At 45.1% G+C, this 17,884-nt stretch overlaps 7 protein-coding genes across 7 annotated transcripts, besides 1 other annotated feature; 6 read left to right on the top strand and 1 right to left on the bottom strand.

Annotated features, from left to right (window-relative positions):
• Positions 1–512: 512 nt before the first annotated feature.
• Positions 513–1,603, bottom strand: TSTA_084930 (short-chain dehydrogenase/reductase family protein, putative; the record flags this gene model as incomplete). Its single annotated transcript, XM_002478180.1, has 2 exons — positions 513–648; positions 702–1,603. 2 exons carry the CDS (start codon positions 1,601–1,603, stop codon positions 513–515), a joined length of 1,038 nt encoding a protein of 345 aa, XP_002478225.1.
• A 1,033-nt stretch (positions 1,604–2,636) lies between these two features.
• TSTA_084920 (efflux pump antibiotic resistance protein, putative) lies at positions 2,637–4,528 on the top strand (the record flags this gene model as incomplete). Its single annotated transcript, XM_002478179.1, has 3 exons — positions 2,637–2,879; positions 2,993–3,405; positions 3,484–4,528. The coding sequence occupies 3 exons, from the start codon at positions 2,637–2,639 to the stop codon at positions 4,526–4,528; spliced, it is 1,701 nt and encodes a 566-aa protein (XP_002478224.1).
• A 1,149-nt stretch (positions 4,529–5,677) lies between these two features.
• TSTA_084910 (C6 transcription factor, putative) lies at positions 5,678–9,126 on the top strand (the record flags this gene model as incomplete). The annotated part of the gene is made up of 7 exons (XM_002478178.1): positions 5,678–5,835; positions 5,894–5,943; positions 5,997–6,317; positions 6,374–6,465; positions 6,515–6,563; positions 6,613–8,376; positions 8,444–9,126. The coding sequence occupies 7 exons, from the start codon at positions 5,678–5,680 to the stop codon at positions 9,124–9,126; spliced, it is 3,117 nt and encodes a 1,038-aa protein (XP_002478223.1).
• Positions 9,127–9,456: 330 nt separating this feature from the next.
• On the top strand, positions 9,457–10,514 carry TSTA_084900 (uncharacterized protein; the record flags this gene model as incomplete). The annotated part of the gene is made up of 3 exons (XM_002478177.1): positions 9,457–9,476; positions 9,610–9,845; positions 10,255–10,514. 3 exons carry the CDS (start codon positions 9,457–9,459, stop codon positions 10,512–10,514), a joined length of 516 nt encoding a protein of 171 aa, XP_002478222.1.
• Positions 9,569–10,222: a mobile genetic element.
• A 353-nt stretch (positions 10,515–10,867) lies between the features above and the next one.
• Positions 10,868–11,731, top strand: TSTA_084890 (uncharacterized protein; the record flags this gene model as incomplete). Its single annotated transcript, XM_002478176.1, has 2 exons — positions 10,868–11,143; positions 11,204–11,731. The coding sequence occupies 2 exons, from the start codon at positions 10,868–10,870 to the stop codon at positions 11,729–11,731; spliced, it is 804 nt and encodes a 267-aa protein (XP_002478221.1).
• Positions 11,732–12,670: 939 nt separating this feature from the next.
• Positions 12,671–13,114, top strand: TSTA_084880 (uncharacterized protein; the record flags this gene model as incomplete). Its single annotated transcript, XM_002478175.1, has 3 exons — positions 12,671–12,788; positions 12,821–12,862; positions 12,888–13,114. 3 exons carry the CDS (start codon positions 12,671–12,673, stop codon positions 13,112–13,114), a joined length of 387 nt encoding a protein of 128 aa, XP_002478220.1.
• A 1,743-nt stretch (positions 13,115–14,857) lies between these two features.
• Positions 14,858–15,867, top strand: TSTA_084870 (HET domain protein; the record flags this gene model as incomplete). The annotated part of the gene is made up of 2 exons (XM_002478174.1): positions 14,858–15,165; positions 15,201–15,867. The coding sequence occupies 2 exons, from the start codon at positions 14,858–14,860 to the stop codon at positions 15,865–15,867; spliced, it is 975 nt and encodes a 324-aa protein (XP_002478219.1).
• Between the last annotated feature and the right edge of the window lie 2,017 nt (positions 15,868–17,884).

Genomic DNA, 17,884 nt, shown 5'->3' with positions numbered 1-17,884 from the left:
AAAAAACGTGCTTTATCATCCGAATCTAACATTGGTAGGGCTTTGGTCTACGGTTATCCACAGTTTCCCTTCGATGTTTCTCTGTCGGTATAGCCCTAACTCCAAAGTTAGTACCTACAGGATGTGAGACAACACGTTTGATGAACAATATTTGTAAAGAGTCACTGAAGACTATCCTAGAATTGAGAGTTTGGTGTTTTCCTTTTCTTCTTTTTTTTTTCCCCTATACAATTCATGACTTCAGTTTAGGAAGGGTTGCAACAGTTCAAGCTGAGGTTGACCATGGATGAAGTCAAATGTAGACGTATATTTTCATTAGAACTTCATTTGGTGCCATATCCGGGATGATAAGTTCAGAATGGAATACTGCACATGTCAGGTTAGTTTATTATTGCCTCCTCGCGGAATGACTTCAGGAATACGGTTTCTATGAATATGGAGTTACAAAATTCAACCTGATATATTTCTGGTATGGCAATTATTAGAAAATCTCGGCGTGAGCGTAGCATCGTTCAAATGCCCGCATTTTTCTCCTTCAGATCATTCACAATCTTCCACGCATCGAGAAATTTAAATTCGTCCATCGTTTCTTGCCAAAGATTTTCCTTGAATTCATCGCCGCACTTGGTATAGAATAATTTTGGGTACCTGCTCAAACGTTCAGTGCATGTACATCGAATGATGTAACTTCCCTTACTTACGGCTTGATGGTCCAGTCACTCGCAAAGGATCCATGACTAATGTTGCCTCGAACTAGAACTGCGTCTAAGTACGCGGTAGCACCAACATCCGCGGACCGAGCAAAAATCCATTGAGCCACACTGATAATCTTTTGCACGATGGCAGGATGGCCTTGAAAAAATGAGGTTCCGGCAGTCATTCCTGGGTTCGACACATTGACCAGGACGTTATCGGAGCTAACAAAATCCACAAGTTTTGACACAAAGAACATCTGCAATATCTTCGATTTGGCGTACCAAGAAGTTCCGTCAAAAGTTTTGTGGTCCTGAAATTGAGCCAGAATGGACCCTGGAGTCTTGAATTTAGCGCTATACATCATGTCTGACCCGACAATGCTGAGAACTGGAGGTCGTGAGCCACCATGATTTCTGCTTGCTTTGAGCTTTGGGAGCAGCATGATAGCCAGGAGAGCCGTGGATAGGTAGTTGACCTGCAACGTAACCTCATGCTGAGTGGAGGGATTTATCACATATTCACTCTGCATGAGTCCAGCGTTGAGGATGGCTATGTCGATGCGCTGCAAGGTTCCGCACTGTGCAGCAAACGCGCGAATCGAGTCATATGATCCCATGTCGAGAAACCAGACTGTGATTATGGCTTTAGGAAATTTTTCACGCAGCTCAACAGCTGCTGCTTCTCCTTTAGAGACCGAGCGCACAGCCATGACTAGATGAGACAATCCTAGGTCCAGTAATTGCCTTGATACCGATAGACCAAGTCCGGTATTGCTCCCTGTGACAATAGCGACGTTGCCATTGAGTCGAATGCCGGCTGGTAGCGGTTTGGGTCTTGTAAATTGCCGCCAAATGAATCCGAGATTTGAAGCCTCAAACGAGGCTAATTTCTCTAGCTGGTTGGACATTTAAGGTAGGCCTTGAAATTTTCTATTTGGTAGTCAGCCTTATATCTAAACTGTGTGTAGTACCAAGGTTAGTGTCCAGGTGTTTTTGTACTAAGGAAGTTGCTCTTGCACGTGCACTAGAACTTACCTGCACATATGCTGTATGTTAACAATTCAAGGTTTCATAGATGGCAAATGAAATATGATTTTTCTTCCCCCTCTTACTCCATAATCTTTAGACTGAATGGGGTGTTTTTGAGACCGAGAGAGGAATGTTGAATAAAGGGAAGCAACGAAGTCCGGAAACAACTTGAGCCAGGCCAACCAGACGAAGCGTACGAGCCACCTAAGCACTGAATAGGTAGTCTTCTCTTCGCAAATTGTGAGCAGGGAACTAGTCCGGCAGAATGGTCTGGATTTCCGGTATAATCTCAATTGCAGGAGCGAACAAGAAAATGGACTACTCATCTTTTCCGATTCCGTATAGTTTTGTTGTTACCATCACGCCGAAGCATTGCCTATGTGCATGCAAAATGCAAAAGTACGCCGCTATCTAGGTACGCATTCATTATACCGTAAAATGCGCTGGTCTGTCAGCAACCGGCCCGTTTCCCCATCTGGCTCCTGATGCTGGGGCGAAGACCTAGCCGAAAGGCGATCATGGCTTCTTGATTCTTATACTAGTTCACAAGCAGCTAGTCTTATATTAGCCCCATATGCATCAGACAAGCGATACGTACGTAGTCTGCTATGTATCGGCCATTAAATTCATCCGGTTAGTACAGTACCTCGAGCTTTTCTGAATAATTCATGAACAGATTGTATTCATGCATTATTTCTACTTGCTATGACAATGATTCATGACAGTCCCCCACTTTTTCTGGTCTACGAAGCGGTGGAATATCATACTTGGGGCCAGTTTTATTTTCCTTTCAGAAACTGTTTTTAGCAAAATTTTCTACTTGGATTATGATTCATATTAACTACCTAAGCGCCTTTTTCATAGTTCATTGACTATTGGTATCATCAATTGATCCGAATTAGTCTAATAGACATGGAGCTAAAGGAAGATAACAAACACTCCTCCAGCGACTCAACGTCCTCGTCTCCACAGCCTCCCTCCAACCTCACGTTTGCTGGACCGCAAGAACACAATGATAATGGCGGTAGGAAGGTATCATCTGTAAGGGAATATACGATTCTTCCAGCAGAAGAAGTCGAATACCCATCCGGATTTAGATTATGGATTACTATGGTTGCCATGATGCTCAGCATCTTCTTGATTGCTATGGATATGGTAAGCGCTCTTGTTCTTCTATCTTTCGTCTTCCTTCTATTTATGAAATCACCTTTTTGCCTTTTTCAAAGAGCTTGTTTCCGGGTATGGTGAGCTTATTACCGCCGCCGTAGACCATCGTCGCCACCTCTGTCCCTGCGATCACCAACGAATTCAACGGCATCAAGGACCAGGCATGGTATGCTTCCTCCTTCTTTTTGACGTCTGGTGGCTTCCAGTCAACATGGGGAAAGATTTATCAGAACTTTCCTCTTAAAATCAGCTTCCTGACCGCGATCTTCATCTTTGAGGTTGGGAGCACGATTTGTGCCGCTGCTCCTTCGTCTGTAGCATTCATCGTGGGTCGGGCAATCGCAGGCGTCGGAGCTGCGGGCGTTGGCTCAGGGTCGTATACGATTGTCGCTTTCATTTCGGAGCCCAAGAAGAGAGCAAATTTTGTTTCAATGCTTGGTGCCATCTTCGGTATCGGAAGTGTCTTAGGACCTCTCATTGGTGGTGCTTTTTCTACTAATGTTACCTGGCGGTGGTAAGAAACTCACCCCAATTGAACAGACACTTCGCTCCTTTCCTACATACTGTTTCCTCAGCTAACATAACGCTTGAGGTGCTTTTACATTAATCTTCCTATTGGAATTCCCCCGGTCCTCGCTATCATATTTTTCTTTCGTACTCCGACGGCTGCCCGCTCTACAGAATCCTCTTTTAAAACTAAACTGCTCCAGATGGATCCACTGGGCTTGTCGCTGCTTCTAGGGGGTATCGTCACTTACCTTCTCGCCGTACAATACGGCGGCACGTCAAAACCCTGGAACTCTGGTACCGTTATCGGCCTCCTCGTTACTTCCGTTGTGGTGTTCATTCTCTTTGGAATAGTTGAATTTTGGCAAGGCGAGAGCGCGACAGTAATCCCCCGACTCTTCAAGAAGCCTTTTGTCGGCATGTCAATGGTCTACATATCCTTTCAGGGTGGTGCGCTTTTCTCGATGGTCTACTACCTCCCTCTCTACTTTCAGGCTATCCTCGGTGATAGTGCCGTACTGGCAGGTGCACATAACCTAGCATTTATTGTCCCAGCCATGATTTCGGTCCTTGTCGCGGGTATCATCGTCACCAATACCGGGATGATCACTGCAGTTATGACCGTTGGGTCAGCAATCGGAGCTCTCGGCTGCGGCTTATGCTCCTTATTTGGTCTTGACACCACGATTGGAGTATGGATTGGAGTTCAGATTGTGGCCGGCGTTGGCCTTGGCCTCGGATTTCAAGTTCCCCTAACCACTGGTCAGGCCAGCGTCCAGGAGTCAGACCTACCAGCTGTCACGTCCATGTTACTCGAGTTTCAGACGCTGGGTGGTGCCATTTGGGTATCGGCCTCGCAAGCAGTATTTATCAACAGAATGTTGATTGTTCTGCCGGAATTGGCTCCTAACGTGAACCCTAGACAAGTCATAGCTACTGGTGCCGGGGATTTACGCACCGTGTTTGATCCGGAACAGCTCCCGGGCATTCTAACTGCCTATTCCCAGGGCATTAAAGATGCATACCTTCTCATATGTGCTCTTATTGGTGTTTCTATGTTTGTGGCCGCATCAATGCCTTGGAAGAAACTGGATATTAATGTTATCGAAGGCGCCGGAGATAGCGCTTAGTAGGATATGCTGCTTAGGATTTCGCATTTGAGCATCAGCCTTGCAGCTGAATATTTGTATACACAGGTAGTGATACAAAATTGGCTGAACATAGAAATACGATGCATAAAAGCGGTGCATCGAGAGTAGTAGCTCTCCCTAATGAGGACGTTCACCTGACAGGTACACAACATATGAACCAGCTGTTCGAACAAAATCTAGATATAGACTCTCTGGAACCAATATAAATTATGGTTGAAGTCTAAAAACAGGCTAATCATGTTCAGATGTTACCGTAAGAGGCCTCCGTAGCGGCGGTCGTTTTCAACACCAATATCACAGGTCCTCATACTCCATGTGTATAAAAAGCCCTGATAGGGTAAGGGTGAGAGCTACTTGAAGTGTTGCATTATCCTAACCCTATTTGGGGTTGGGGCAAGCACCACGAGAATTTCGATAGCCCCCGGAAACCCTAACCCACTCTGCTAATAAACACTGTCCGAGTCACACATCATCCAATCAAACTGCCTATAATATTACACAGAAGAGAACTAAACCTCCTATGCGAGTCATGCTAGGAGCAATTGCGCAATAAGCACTTCGTTCCCATCGCCGAACAATTGATTAGGGTAAGCCACAATGCGCCGGGTCAAGTGACCACGCAGAAAAATTGCGGGCACCCACGTCGACTCTCCGCGTGGGCTAGACCCTTCCTCCACCATCAACAAATCAGTCAATCCACCAAGTTTATCGATTCTCATCTCTCTGCCTTACACCCTGTATACTTACTACCGAATCTGTCTTCGCGCTCTTGTACTCCACCAAGGGAAACTTTTAGGAACACGACAATAGTGTACGACCGGATGCCAGGGAAAGGGCGACAGGTCATGAATTTTAAAACGGACATTCGCGAATGGAGATTGATCTGTTATTCTTGAAGCGATTTTCTCCTTTCGCATCAGTCGCGAAACAAACATAGCACGCCTGTTTTATTGCACTCTTTCTGATCATTGTCCTTGTCTATCGTGATAAACATCACTGGATAATTCCAATAGCGACAGCGGAAGCAATCCGGAGAGGGCTTTGAAGGAAATAACAACATCAAATGTTGTAATTTTGTCCAAGCCTCGTTCTTTTTCACCCTGTTCGGCGCCTCGCACGCTGCTCGTCATGAGCAATCCTTCTCCTAAGAAAAAAATCAGCGCAAGCAGTGATAGCTCCAAAGCTATCCCTACCATCGACAGCAATGCGCCTCCACCTCCACGTCAAATTCGTTTCGTATCGTCGGACGGACAGCCGCAAACCAAACGAAGACGAGTGACTGCTGCGTATGTTTATATTTAGATTCATGTTTGAATGGGATTTATGCTTATCACAAGTGATTAGGTGTCGCACCTGTCGCAAGCGGAAAATTCGATGCTCTGGCGAACAACCTGGTACGTGAATGCACTTCTTGGCTTTAGAGTAATTTTTTTCTGATTTGTGGTAGTCTGTAAGACATGCAGGGATTGCGGACACAAATGTCTAGGATACAATGACCCTGATAAACCGGAAAAGACGACGCTCCCAGGAACGACAAGAAATGGATACTCTCAATCTATGTACGCCGATGAAGGAGACGAAGACCGGTCCCTTTCCCATTCTCCGACCACTCCACTGGTGTCCCTAGCTGCGCCTGCCCCTAATACATCTAAGTCACCGCAACCAAAGACGATCAAGTTAGAAGCGCCCCTACCTCTGACAACTGATACCCTGAACAATGCGACGAAGGAGCAGGATAGACTCGCGGCTGTGACTAGTCCGGAGAGTAGTGCGTGTATAATGCTGTAACAACGTCATGGCTCATATGCTGATGGAGATTTATAGGTCGCACGTCTTTGAGCTCAGGTCATCGAACCCATGTACCTTATTTCAGATACTTTGGGCCCACGGCCATTGTCCCGGGCTTTAAGCAAATGGTATGATATTAACAGTATGCGAAGGAGGTAGACGTGCTTACGTGAATAGGTTGTGCGTGTTCGGGACGGGAGAAGAGGGAACTTGTCACAGTCATCAGGTAGATCAACACTCGACGTGATTTATTGTCAAGTCTGATAGAAGTATAGACTCGATACGGTCGTTAAAAAGCCCACGGATGGGCGCCACAGGACCTTCTCTGGTCACCGTACTAGCAGAAGGAGAGTCAAATAGCATACCTTTCTACGACCGAGACGACTCCCTGCCCACAAGCAAGCTCGTGACGCATTTATGTGATTTATTTTTCGTCCATCTTGGTTGCAGTTTTCCATTCTTACAGCGGAACCGCTTCATGGCTGATTTGAAAGGGAAAAAGATTGATTCTATACTGGTAGATGCCGTTTGTGCCTTGGCGGCCAGATTCTCTCCCCACCCGTTACTTAGTCCGCCCCAAGCTCGTCCCATTGACGGCGAAGATCTTCAGCCGGATGTCAAACGCTCAGATCACGGTCAGCCCTTTGCGCATCGAGCTATGACTGCTGTCGTCAACGCGCTTTCGTGTCCCACATTATCTGTTGTTCAAGCCTGTCTCTTGCTGGCATACGAAGAGTTTGGGTCTAATCATGACAGTGGCCTGTGGATGTATTTGGGAATAGCTATCCGAATGGCCCAGGATCTGGGAATGCAGAAGCTTCAAGGACTCAAGCATCGCTACGGACGTACTGGTCTCAGGCCGAAGGCTATCATCACAGGTCAAGCTGGTAAACTAGGCGTGGAACAATCTGAAGGCTCTATACCGACTAAGCGGAAAGAAGGTGGTGAAGCATCTGGTGAAGATAGTCAGCGGGCGATGGAACGCGAGCAGGTCGACACATTTTGGAGTGTGTTCTTTCTTGATCGTGTCATCTCTTCCGGCACTGGAAGACCAGTGACTCTGCGAGATGAAGATATTGAATTGTATTTCCCGCTTCAATCAGAGTCCATCCTTTTAAATGGTTGGCCAGCGCCTTTCCCTCCTCTGATTCGAATCATTCATTTGTACGGTCGAGTCACGGACTTGATTAACGCTATTCAAGAAGACAATCACATTGATGCTGAGACACTCAAACGATTAGCCGGCATGGAAAGTGATCTCACGAGTATATATCAACGTCTCTCGCCAAAGTTACATTTCAACACGATGAATTTCCAAACCTACGTTAAAGCTCAAGAAGGAACCAATTTCATTCTGCTGCATTTTTGGTTCCATGCTCTGATCGTTCTTCTGCATCAGCCGACTCTACTGAATTCATTCGGTGGGCAGATTCAGCATCTATATCCAAACAGTCGAGAGTTATCCATGTCTTCGGCCAAGACGATTGCCGATATCTTATCGTTCTCTGAACTTATTGACGCGAAGAGCTTCATCGGTAATCCTTTCACCAGTCAGCCAATGTATATTGCGGCATGTGCTTTTTTGATGGAAAGCGCGTATTATTCCTCGCCTTCATCAAGGTCCGGCTCACCTTCAGTCCTTGTGACAGATCAATCCAGCGCATTCACCGTCCCCAATATGGACTCCTCTAATAGTAGCGAGCGCAAAACGAACACAAAACACAGTCTACTTGCTTCCGCTGCGAAGGAAAATTATCAACGTTGTTATCGTGCTTTGAGGACTTTGCAGACCTACTGGGAGGGGACGAAGTATATTCTTACGGTCCTGGATCAAAAGGCCAAAGGCATCGGTGATCCGTTGTTGTATACCACGGAGGAGATGGAGAGTACAGCTGATATTGCTTATGCGCCGTCATTAGTGTCGCCGAATTGGCAGCCGTCGCTTCAATCGGTGCCCGCTGATACTGCTCGAACGGAGTCGGACAATCAGGCGGCTGCTCAATCTGAAATCGGCTCCCCAAAGATTGATCCTAGTCAAGGTAAGACAACCAAACGAATCAAACGAAAAAAAATCTATATATATATACTAACAATTGGATTTGATAGCCATCGGTTGGGCACTCACTGGAGAAATAAACTCTGCGCAACCAAACTTGAGTTTGTTGTACCATCTACCGGTGCCGCAATTAAACGGAGGATCAGAAGGGCAGATATCAGTTAAGGACGGCATCCCGACAGTCGAAATCCATACGGCCAACCATACTTATGCGCAATCAATGGCAACTTACCCATCAGCTCCGACCAACTCGAATATTCTCAGCACACCTAATCCGAAATTCTCTGGACCTGGTAATAACAATATAATCGCCTCCAATCCGTACTCAGCCTCAAACACTGGACCATCACATGCCATGTACAGCTCAGCTCTTGCTTCATCACACATACCATCTCCATACGCGTTCAGCTCCACCACTGGTACTTCCTATCATCACCAACAACAACAACACCAAGAACCTTACGCCACCCAACAGTACGCTCCTTCTCACATATCAGACACCCTAATTGAAAGCCAAGACATCGACATGGCCGCCTTCCACAATCAAGCCGAATTTCCATTCATATTCTCTAATGATTTTAATCCATATCTGGAATACCTACCACCAGACGTGATTAATTATTTCGGTGATTCGACCTCCTCATCATCAGCGCCACAGCAACAGCACCAATCACATCAATTTGGTGTGGCGGGTTTATTGAGTCCTGAGGAAGGGGAGCAACATCAGCGATGATGATCGGCTGACTTTTATAAGGAAATTGACATGATTCATTTTGATTTTTTGTAGCGTTTAGTCTGCAGCGATTTTACTGTAGGGTTGGGTTTTGTATGTTTATGGCATTAGCATCATATACGTGTATGGATATATGTGATCATTTATCTCGGTTATTTACATCCAGTCCAATTTCCTTCAATCATACATGCAGTAGAGAATCTTTTAATCAACATGGTAACTGGGGTAACTCCATCTGTCAGTGAGACTGGGCCCAGCTATTAGGGTTAGGGCTTTCAAATAGCCCTAGTTTATGTCGTCCCTTAGCTCACTCCACGCCCTTAAGACTACATGTATGCACTTTATACTAGGTAGGTACTTAATCTATTTAATAATTAATGACATGGATCTTCCAATTATGTCGCGCAATGTTCTGATCCGATCTGGAAGCTCACAATGTTGGCTCTGTAAATTGATTGCACTTTCTATTGATATTTGGACAAGCAAAAATAATCTTCCAATTCTTGCTATGATCGGTCATTGGCTCACTGAGGATTTCTTTTATAAAGAAAGAGTCTTAGAGTTCATTGAGCTTCATGGAATTCATAGTAGTGAGAATATTGCCATTGCTATCCAGACTACACTTTCTCAACTGAACCTTGGAGAAAAGCTGATCACTATCACGGGTGATAACGCCAGTAATAATGAGACTATGGCTTCAGAATTGTTCCATCTTCTCAGTAGGACATGTTTAGATAAAGAGAAAATTCAGTTTAAAGGAGTTGATAGCTATATTCACTGTCTAGCTCATATCCTGAATCTAATCGTTAAGGATATCCTTCAAACTTTGAAATCTGGCACTTCAAATGAAGCATCCACTATCCGTGATAGATTTCAAAATGGAGAATATATACAAGTACAATCAGCATTAGCAAAGCTTTGTATTCTCACTCTTTGGATCAACTGCAGTCCTCGAAGAAGACAAAAACGGAAGCAAGTCTGCAAATATATGAGTCTTTCGGGAAAATACATTCAATATGATGTAGAAAATTGTTGGAATTCAACATACCGGATGCTTGATGATGGCGTCTATGCTAAAGTTCAAATCGATCAATTCATATCATTACAGACCGATATCCCTTCTTACAGACAGTGACTGGGAACGTTCATCTCAGATTCATCGCACACTCACTAAGTTCAATGAACTTACATTATTTGTGTCGAAACGGAAGTCACAAATCAGCCTTGCTATTCCAGTCTATTATGAACTTCATGATCTACTATGTGAAGGTTCAGAATCACAATGGTCCTTCAAGGAATTAGATCCTGATATTGCTTCTGCATTGAAAGAAGGTCTAAAGAAGTATATGAAATATTATACTTTTATGAATGAATCTGAGATATACTGATGATGGGCCAGAGAGAGAGTGATGTTGAGAAGTCCAGCTAACTACCTGAGATCTGTGGCGTGCGAGGTTGGTGTGTGAGGTCCGTGACGCGCTAGCCGATAATCGGGCCCCTCGGGTAACTCAAATATGCCAGCGAATCCAGCCAAAAATACCGTGCGAGTTACGCTAGAGCCCTCAGTTGCAGGGATTATTTTGTATGCAGTTATCGCCCAGTTACCCGTTTCAAAGTGATGTATGAGGTCCCCGGAACGCGTCCGCCCTCAGTAATTACGCGTACGTATGGGAATCAAGCTCCTATTTTTATCCACCACCAACTCTGCCTGTATACTGTTGCATCGATTCTGGCTAACCAAATGCAGTGTGGAGTCACGGAAATAGATGCGCTATCGCGCATCGCCGCTGGCCTGATTGTCAGGGTTGGTTACGCGATGGACCGGCTCTTGAGCCTCCTTCCAAGGACGGCTCCTCTACAGATACAGGTCCCTGACATCGCGACCACCAAGATCGAGCCTCCCCGACTGGAAGATATCGCTATACAAAAGGCTCTTAATGAGGTCCTTGAGTATTATACAGTTCACCAGCCTAAGAATACAACGAAAAACTATGAGCCAAAGCAGAAGGAGTGGAAGGTAGTTATTAGGTTTCTCCTTGCTTTTCATATACTCCAAGTGCTAACTCTGAGGTCCTAGGCCTGGTGCAAAAAGATGGGCTTCAAGGAAGGCGGTAGATATCTTCCAGGAGACTATGTTGACGAAGGGAAGCTCCTCCTCTTTATTAAAGAGGAAGTTACCAGCCGCCCTCCACGCCGCAGACGGAGGCTCAAGGCAGAGAGGAAGCGCAAGAGAACAGCAGCAGCAGAAATACTGTCAGAAGGGCCTCCCTCTAAGCGGAAGAGAGAGAAGATCAGTGTTCCCTCTATGGCATTTGAAGAGCTACCTGTTGAGAGCAATGATGACAAGGCTTGCTCTGAACTTGTCCTAATATACAATACTGTACGAAGCTATTACTCTGCTATTAATAAGCTCTGGGCACATCAGACCTCATTAGGCCTCCATAATGTAGTGCGACCACAGAGGATAGCTATGACTACTCTGAAGACATTGATTGCCCAAGGCCAGCACCAACGCCAACATGATGAGTTTACGGACCGTAGGCTAGCTACTATACGAGATGGATATGTTGCTTCTCAGATTCCTGATCTTACAAGAAAGGTCTAGGCCTAGTGCCTAGGATAGAATCAGATTAAGTAACAGTTCCGTACACAGCTATGCTTTCTTTTTGGCAACTCTATGCTGCTAAGATTAAGCAATCGGCTGCCTATAGAGCTGCCAGATCTATTCTCAATGCCCCTGCCTAATGAAGGGCCAAAATGCAAAGGCTAGTGTCTTATTACTGTGATGGACCAGGGTAAAACAAACTAACATGGCCGGCTTGAGTATGGGGCGGCTCTGCGGCATCGAGATCACCAGTCCTATCTTATAGGTGCTCTAGCAATCTATTTCTTCTAGAGATAGCACTATTCTGGAAAGTCGTTCCCTTGTTTCCGGACCAGTCAAGACTGGTATAATATTAAGGTGCTTAAGCGAGATAATAATCACCTTACTGAACCTCTAAGCGATAGCACAGCGGCATCCTGTACCTGACACCTATATAGTGAGGCAGAGATCAAGAGCTCCAAGGTAACACATGCAGGACGGATCTCTGGGGCCAGACTTGCTAAGTTGAATGGAGTCTCTGAAGATCAGGTAAGCAAGCTCTATCATCTCTATCTATTTAAGTTAACCTCCAGCCTCTAGATTTGCCGGGGCGGTCGCTGGAATGCAGACCAGATGACTGGTTGTTACTTGACTACTCTGCCTCGATCCTTTGTGCGTGGTATTGCAGACTTTGACCCTAACTGGTCATCAAGCTATTACTTGCCTTGGGAGACTGTCTGCCCTCCACCAGCATTATTAAAGTGTGTGTGGCTAGACCTGGATAGGTTGCAAGCAGCACATTTAGAAAGGACAGATGCAACTGAGAGAGTAGAGCCAAATATTGCTGCTGGTGGATTTCTAGAACTCTTACAGAGGCTTAGAACTGTATTCTTATAGGACTCTGTACTCTGGCGGATGGAGTTTCCTAGCCACCCAATATTCCGAGACCCTCTCTTTTAGATGGCAGAATATAAGGCCTTTGAGTTAGATATTCATATGGCTGTTATAACAGCCATGAAAGAAGATCCTCATTCTATTGCTATTCAAAAGGCCATCCCTGCTGTAAACGACCGGCTTCGTATAATGACTGCAGCTATTTAGACTGTCCAGGTTACTTATTTACAAGCCCTTTGCTCATTAGAGGACTTAATGGTAAGCCAAATAGATTAACTAACAGCCACTATCAATGACTTTATTGGTAGTACCTTTACCTGTCAATTCGTGCCTAGAGGCCAGATTGTTCCACCCCCTATTACAGGAGCAGCCTTTGGCCCTACAGCGCCTATTCAACTTCCTGTGATGGTGCTTGAGAAAACTTCACAGGCACTGCAATATCGTATGTTGAGGAACACTACAACAATCCCAGAACTGTGGAAAGAGTGGACTGTCGGGCTCAATGGCTAGCTTTCAATTGAGAGGCTTGATGAGCTCTATAGCTCTGGCTGGCGCTCAGGGCCTGAGAGCTCTGCTAAACGCCAGTTCTATTCTCGAAGGAAGACTCTCATTAATGAGATTAGAAGACTGGCTACTGTTGAAGATGCCTCTTTAGGGGATCCCTGTCAAACAGTTGTAGCAAAGTTAGAGGAAGAGCGGATACGGGCTGGTGCTTCACTAAGTAAGGTAATAGATGCTTTAAAAAGGTCATAGTGTTTGTTAGCCAACTAGTAAAAAGCAATTCATTAGACTACTTATCTAATTGTTCACCTCTTTTCTTTTTCAGTCTAGATATCTAACCCTAAGATTTAAACAATACTATACCTTACCTAGCATTCTTGACTTGATTGGTTGTCAGCGGAAGGAGACTCCACTATCTTGTCATACTCTCATAACTTCTTCATTTGTAGGTATTTTTTCTTCTAATTTAGCTACAAAATAAAGCTGCAAGCCTATACTTTGGAGTTCAATTTTCTAGCTCATTGATTAAACAGATGTTGGTATATTGCGATCTGAATATCTTGGTATTGATGTTCCAAAGCAGTTACCGAAAACGCGCTGTAACTCAGTTATTCCCCACTAAAAAGCCCCTCAGATATCCTTCTGATGTCCTTGCTACGATCACGCTAGGCCCAATGCGGTACCGACGTCTACCTGTATGGTGGGCAGTCCCATGATATACTAACTGCATTGATTCTAGATCCTAGGGTTCAGGGAGATCTCATTCTAAAAGTGTTAGAGGAAAAGGAAGCTGGAAACCTCATTCTTCAAGCTACTCGTGATAGTTTACAAGTGAAAATATATATGCCTTCCTACGTGGAAGGAGAGGCACTCCTGGATTTTTCTAGATATCACACTACTGAAAATTCCAACGCCTCTTGACGGACTAATCCAGCTGGTATATCAAGATCAGGTTACATAGGATGAGACAAGTGTTCATTTGACGCACTATTCAGGTCCCCGACGCGTGTTAGAACCAGTATTGTAGATTGTGTCTGGGTAGAGCGTTGCTTAAGACGAGAAATTCCCAAATTGGCATCGTAAGCTAACAGGATTCAGTATTTCACTGTGTATGACTCTTATTATCTGCATTATATCTTGGCAGGGAGCTCTAGTAAGAACTTAATCTTCATGACAGTACGAACTTCTCAGTTTTCAAGTCGTGCCAACGGTAATCTGGCCTACCTCGAACCAGCTCCTCTTCGAGACAGACTATTTCAAGTTGACGCAATTTAAAGTATCATCCGTTGGACATTCATGGGCACATATTTGGAGACACAAAGCAGTGACTATGAGGCCAGTTACGTTGCAATATCTCATGTCTACGCTGATGGCCTTGGTGATCCACGCAGATGCGCATTACCAACTTGCCAACTTACACGGCTACAGAGTAGGGTCAACCTTCTCAATATAGAAAGGAGAGCAGTGGACATGGACTCTGCTAATCTCCCTTTCTGGATGGATAGATGGATACTCTATGTATTCCCGTGAGGAGTGATCTGTACCATATCAGAAAGACGGCTGTTAGAAGTATGGCTGAGATCTACACGCGAGCACGGGTAATTCTGGTGCTCAACACAGAGCTCGAGCATCATTCATGCCATACTTCTTCCGAGGAAATCCTCATGAGGGCCAGCACTAGTGGCTGGTTCAGAAGACTGTGGACCCTTCAGGAAGGCGTGCTTGCCTGCAACATCTATTTTCAGTTCCAAGATGGAGCCGTCAATCTTGAATCGCAAGTACCGCCATATGAAGGCCATGGGAATCGATTCTCAGTCCTCAAAAGGCTCCAGGCGAGCTATCAAGCCATATGCTCGAGTTCGTGCTTTCCGCGAGATGTCGAGAGCGCAACGAATTCGCGAGATATATGCTCTAGCTCACTGGAGAACAACGAGCAGGGATGAAGACGAACCATATTGCTTAGCCACGCTCCTTTTAACAGATCAGGGGACACTACACAGAATAACCGAGACTAAAGACTTGCAAGAGAGAAGAGAGGAATTTACAATGGGCCAGGGACTGTTCCCCGAGAAGGCACTTTTTTTCAGGAACCCAGGATTGGAACGCGAGAGCCCCCAATTGGCTGGGCTTTAAGGAGGTATTTGTACAGAGGAGAACCCGAAGGAATTCCAGCCAACAATCCTCTTGCCCCCGTTGACAAAGCAGGATGGCATGTTCTTCTCGCCGGTATAACTTTCTCTGCTACTAATCTCCCTGTCAAGCTTGTCCAGGGCTATCAGCTGCCCAACTTCACCTTTACAGATGAAGATAAAGCTATTACGCTCGAGGTGTCTAGCTTTTCCTGGCTCCGTGATCAAAAACCGCCGGACTATTGGACTGGTATCCTATCTACCTTTGGGGCCTCTAAGATCGGAATCATCATCGAGAAATGGCCGCTAGAATATCAAGAGCGACAGGCTGGATTTAGAAGCTATTCGTCGACTCGGGGTGCCGTAGTGGCAATCACGGAAGCGACAACGGGCAAGTTTAATTGCTTTTTCTGTGGAACTGTGCTGATTTCTCGCGCTGCTGAGCCCGGTCAAAAAAGCTCGCCTGAGATACTATCAGCTCTACTGCCCGAATTTGAAGCTTCCCTGCTGAAAGATGATCCATCGTTACTCCGGCTGGTGTCCGAATTGCCTAGTGGCAGGTGTTCTCGAGAGGGAGAGAATGTAGTAAATGGCCAGCTTTTTGACGATAGTCAGGAATGGTGCATCAAATGAAGCACCGGTCATAATCACTTCACCACACCCTTGTTATGGGCTGACGCCATAGAGGATTCGGGATGAACTTTCATGACACCGAATCCTATCCGGATATATCTTCAATATTTCCGCATTAGGGAATATTCTGAAAACACCCATGCACCTCCGAGATATTCTCGAATAATTCGGATTCCAACAAGCAGAGAGATCGGCTGTTCGATCTTACAGGTCAAACAGTCACCTTAGAGTATATATTGGGCATTTAAATTTCAGCCGGATGTTGACTCCTCGTGAATACTCACAATTCATCCCGCCAAAATGTCTATAACAACCCGACTTTGGAACCTCATGTATTTGGAGAGACAGACAACTCAATACACAATCTTGCTAGTTAATTCTTCCTTTACCATCCTTGTAAGCAACTATTTAGGATTGGCCTGGAGTAAACCCACCAATCCGACAACACGAAGATGCTTGTACTGCAGCTTAAGAATAGCAGTTTTGCGACCGGCGGTGAAAATCCCAAGCATCAAGGCTAAGCATAACATGAACCGCTGGATGCCTAGATAGAACCCTTTCTCCCGTGTTTGGAGAATTGCCTCGTTGAAAGGGATCATGTCCTCGATGTATACCGGATCGTTCTTACGAGGCTGTGTCCTTAAGTTGAATTCAACAATCAATATGCGATGCCCTACATTCAGTCAGCAGCCAACAATATCAAACTAGTGTCGGATTGGAAGGTTTATTCCAGGCCAATCCTGAAGAGGGTTTTATTTGGATGAAAAGGAAGATGTGACTAGCAAGATTGTGTGTATTGAGTTGTCTCTGTCTATACATCAGGTTTCAAAGCTGGGTTTTATAAACATCTTTGGCAGGGTGATATGTGAGCCATCAGAAGTGGGTAAACATTGGACTGAAATCTAGGTGCCCAGATATATGCCCTAAGGTGCCTGTTAGACCTGTAAGATCGAACAGTCGATCTCTCCAGAGGCCTTGTTTGAAACCTGGATTATCCAGATTATCTGACACACTGCACGCACTGAAAATTTCATATTTCACACTACACCACACTACACTAAAATGTAGTGTGTTTAGTGCGTGTTCACTGAACCTATTCCCAGGCCTAAGTACCACAACTGTTACGCTAAGTTTCATACATAGGGCGATATTGCTCCAGTCGTGAGACGCCATTCAATGGGCTGGGGGATAGAACCTTAATACTCCACTGCTCCTCTGCCAGCCAATCAGTGGGCGGCCAAATGGATCCTGCTCCCCATGCCTCATCAACCTCGCGACTTGGAGGTTGTTGGAATACGGAAGAGAAGCCGTCATGGACCATGCGATCCTCCCACATCACCTGTATATGGTCGTAAACAGGAGCTTATACATTTATATCAGCTAAGACCCGAGCTATTTTATTCAACGTCGAACTTTTTCCCAATTTACTTACAGTAGGTTGCTGTAGTTTTCGGACTACAATCAATACGGCGATGTTCCCACAAACTCGATGTTGGAAATAGCAGACCAAACGAGAAAAACAAAACGTTGATCAGAAAAATCCAGGCGCTTTGAAAGGAGAGTAAGGATAGCAGGACGTTCTTGTTCTTTTCTTGAGAAGTGAAATCTCTTTCTTCTGGTGCTAATAATTCCTTTTTGACATTTGAGTTGTCGGCAGATTCAATATCTCTCTGTAATGGATGCATGGTGCTCTCTGTTATTAAGAATACAATCTTAAGAGATGCTAAGTGAGCACACAAGTGAATGTAGAAGGTGTTATAGTATAGAGGGCTCCGTACAAATATTCATGATGTATTGTGCGGTTTTATTACACCGTATGTATATGTGGTTTTGTCCGTGTATTCCCACATGTAATGTACCCGTAACGAACCGGGGTAATACAACGGAAAGAGGGTAGACTCTACTTCTATAGTTTAGACACCAAAGGCGAAAATTTCCGTTTAAGTTCAATGGACCTTTCTACTGTTAAACCCTTTCCTTATCCCCAATTGCCCTTCTGCATCACTTCTATTGTCTT

The sequence above is a fragment of the Talaromyces stipitatus genome, genomic scaffold, assembly GCF_000003125.1.
Source record: "Talaromyces stipitatus ATCC 10500 scf_1105507295527 genomic scaffold, whole genome shotgun sequence".
Lineage (NCBI taxonomy): Eukaryota > Fungi > Ascomycota > Eurotiomycetes > Eurotiales > Trichocomaceae > Talaromyces > Talaromyces stipitatus.
This window is presented reverse-complemented; position numbering and strand designations above follow the sequence as displayed.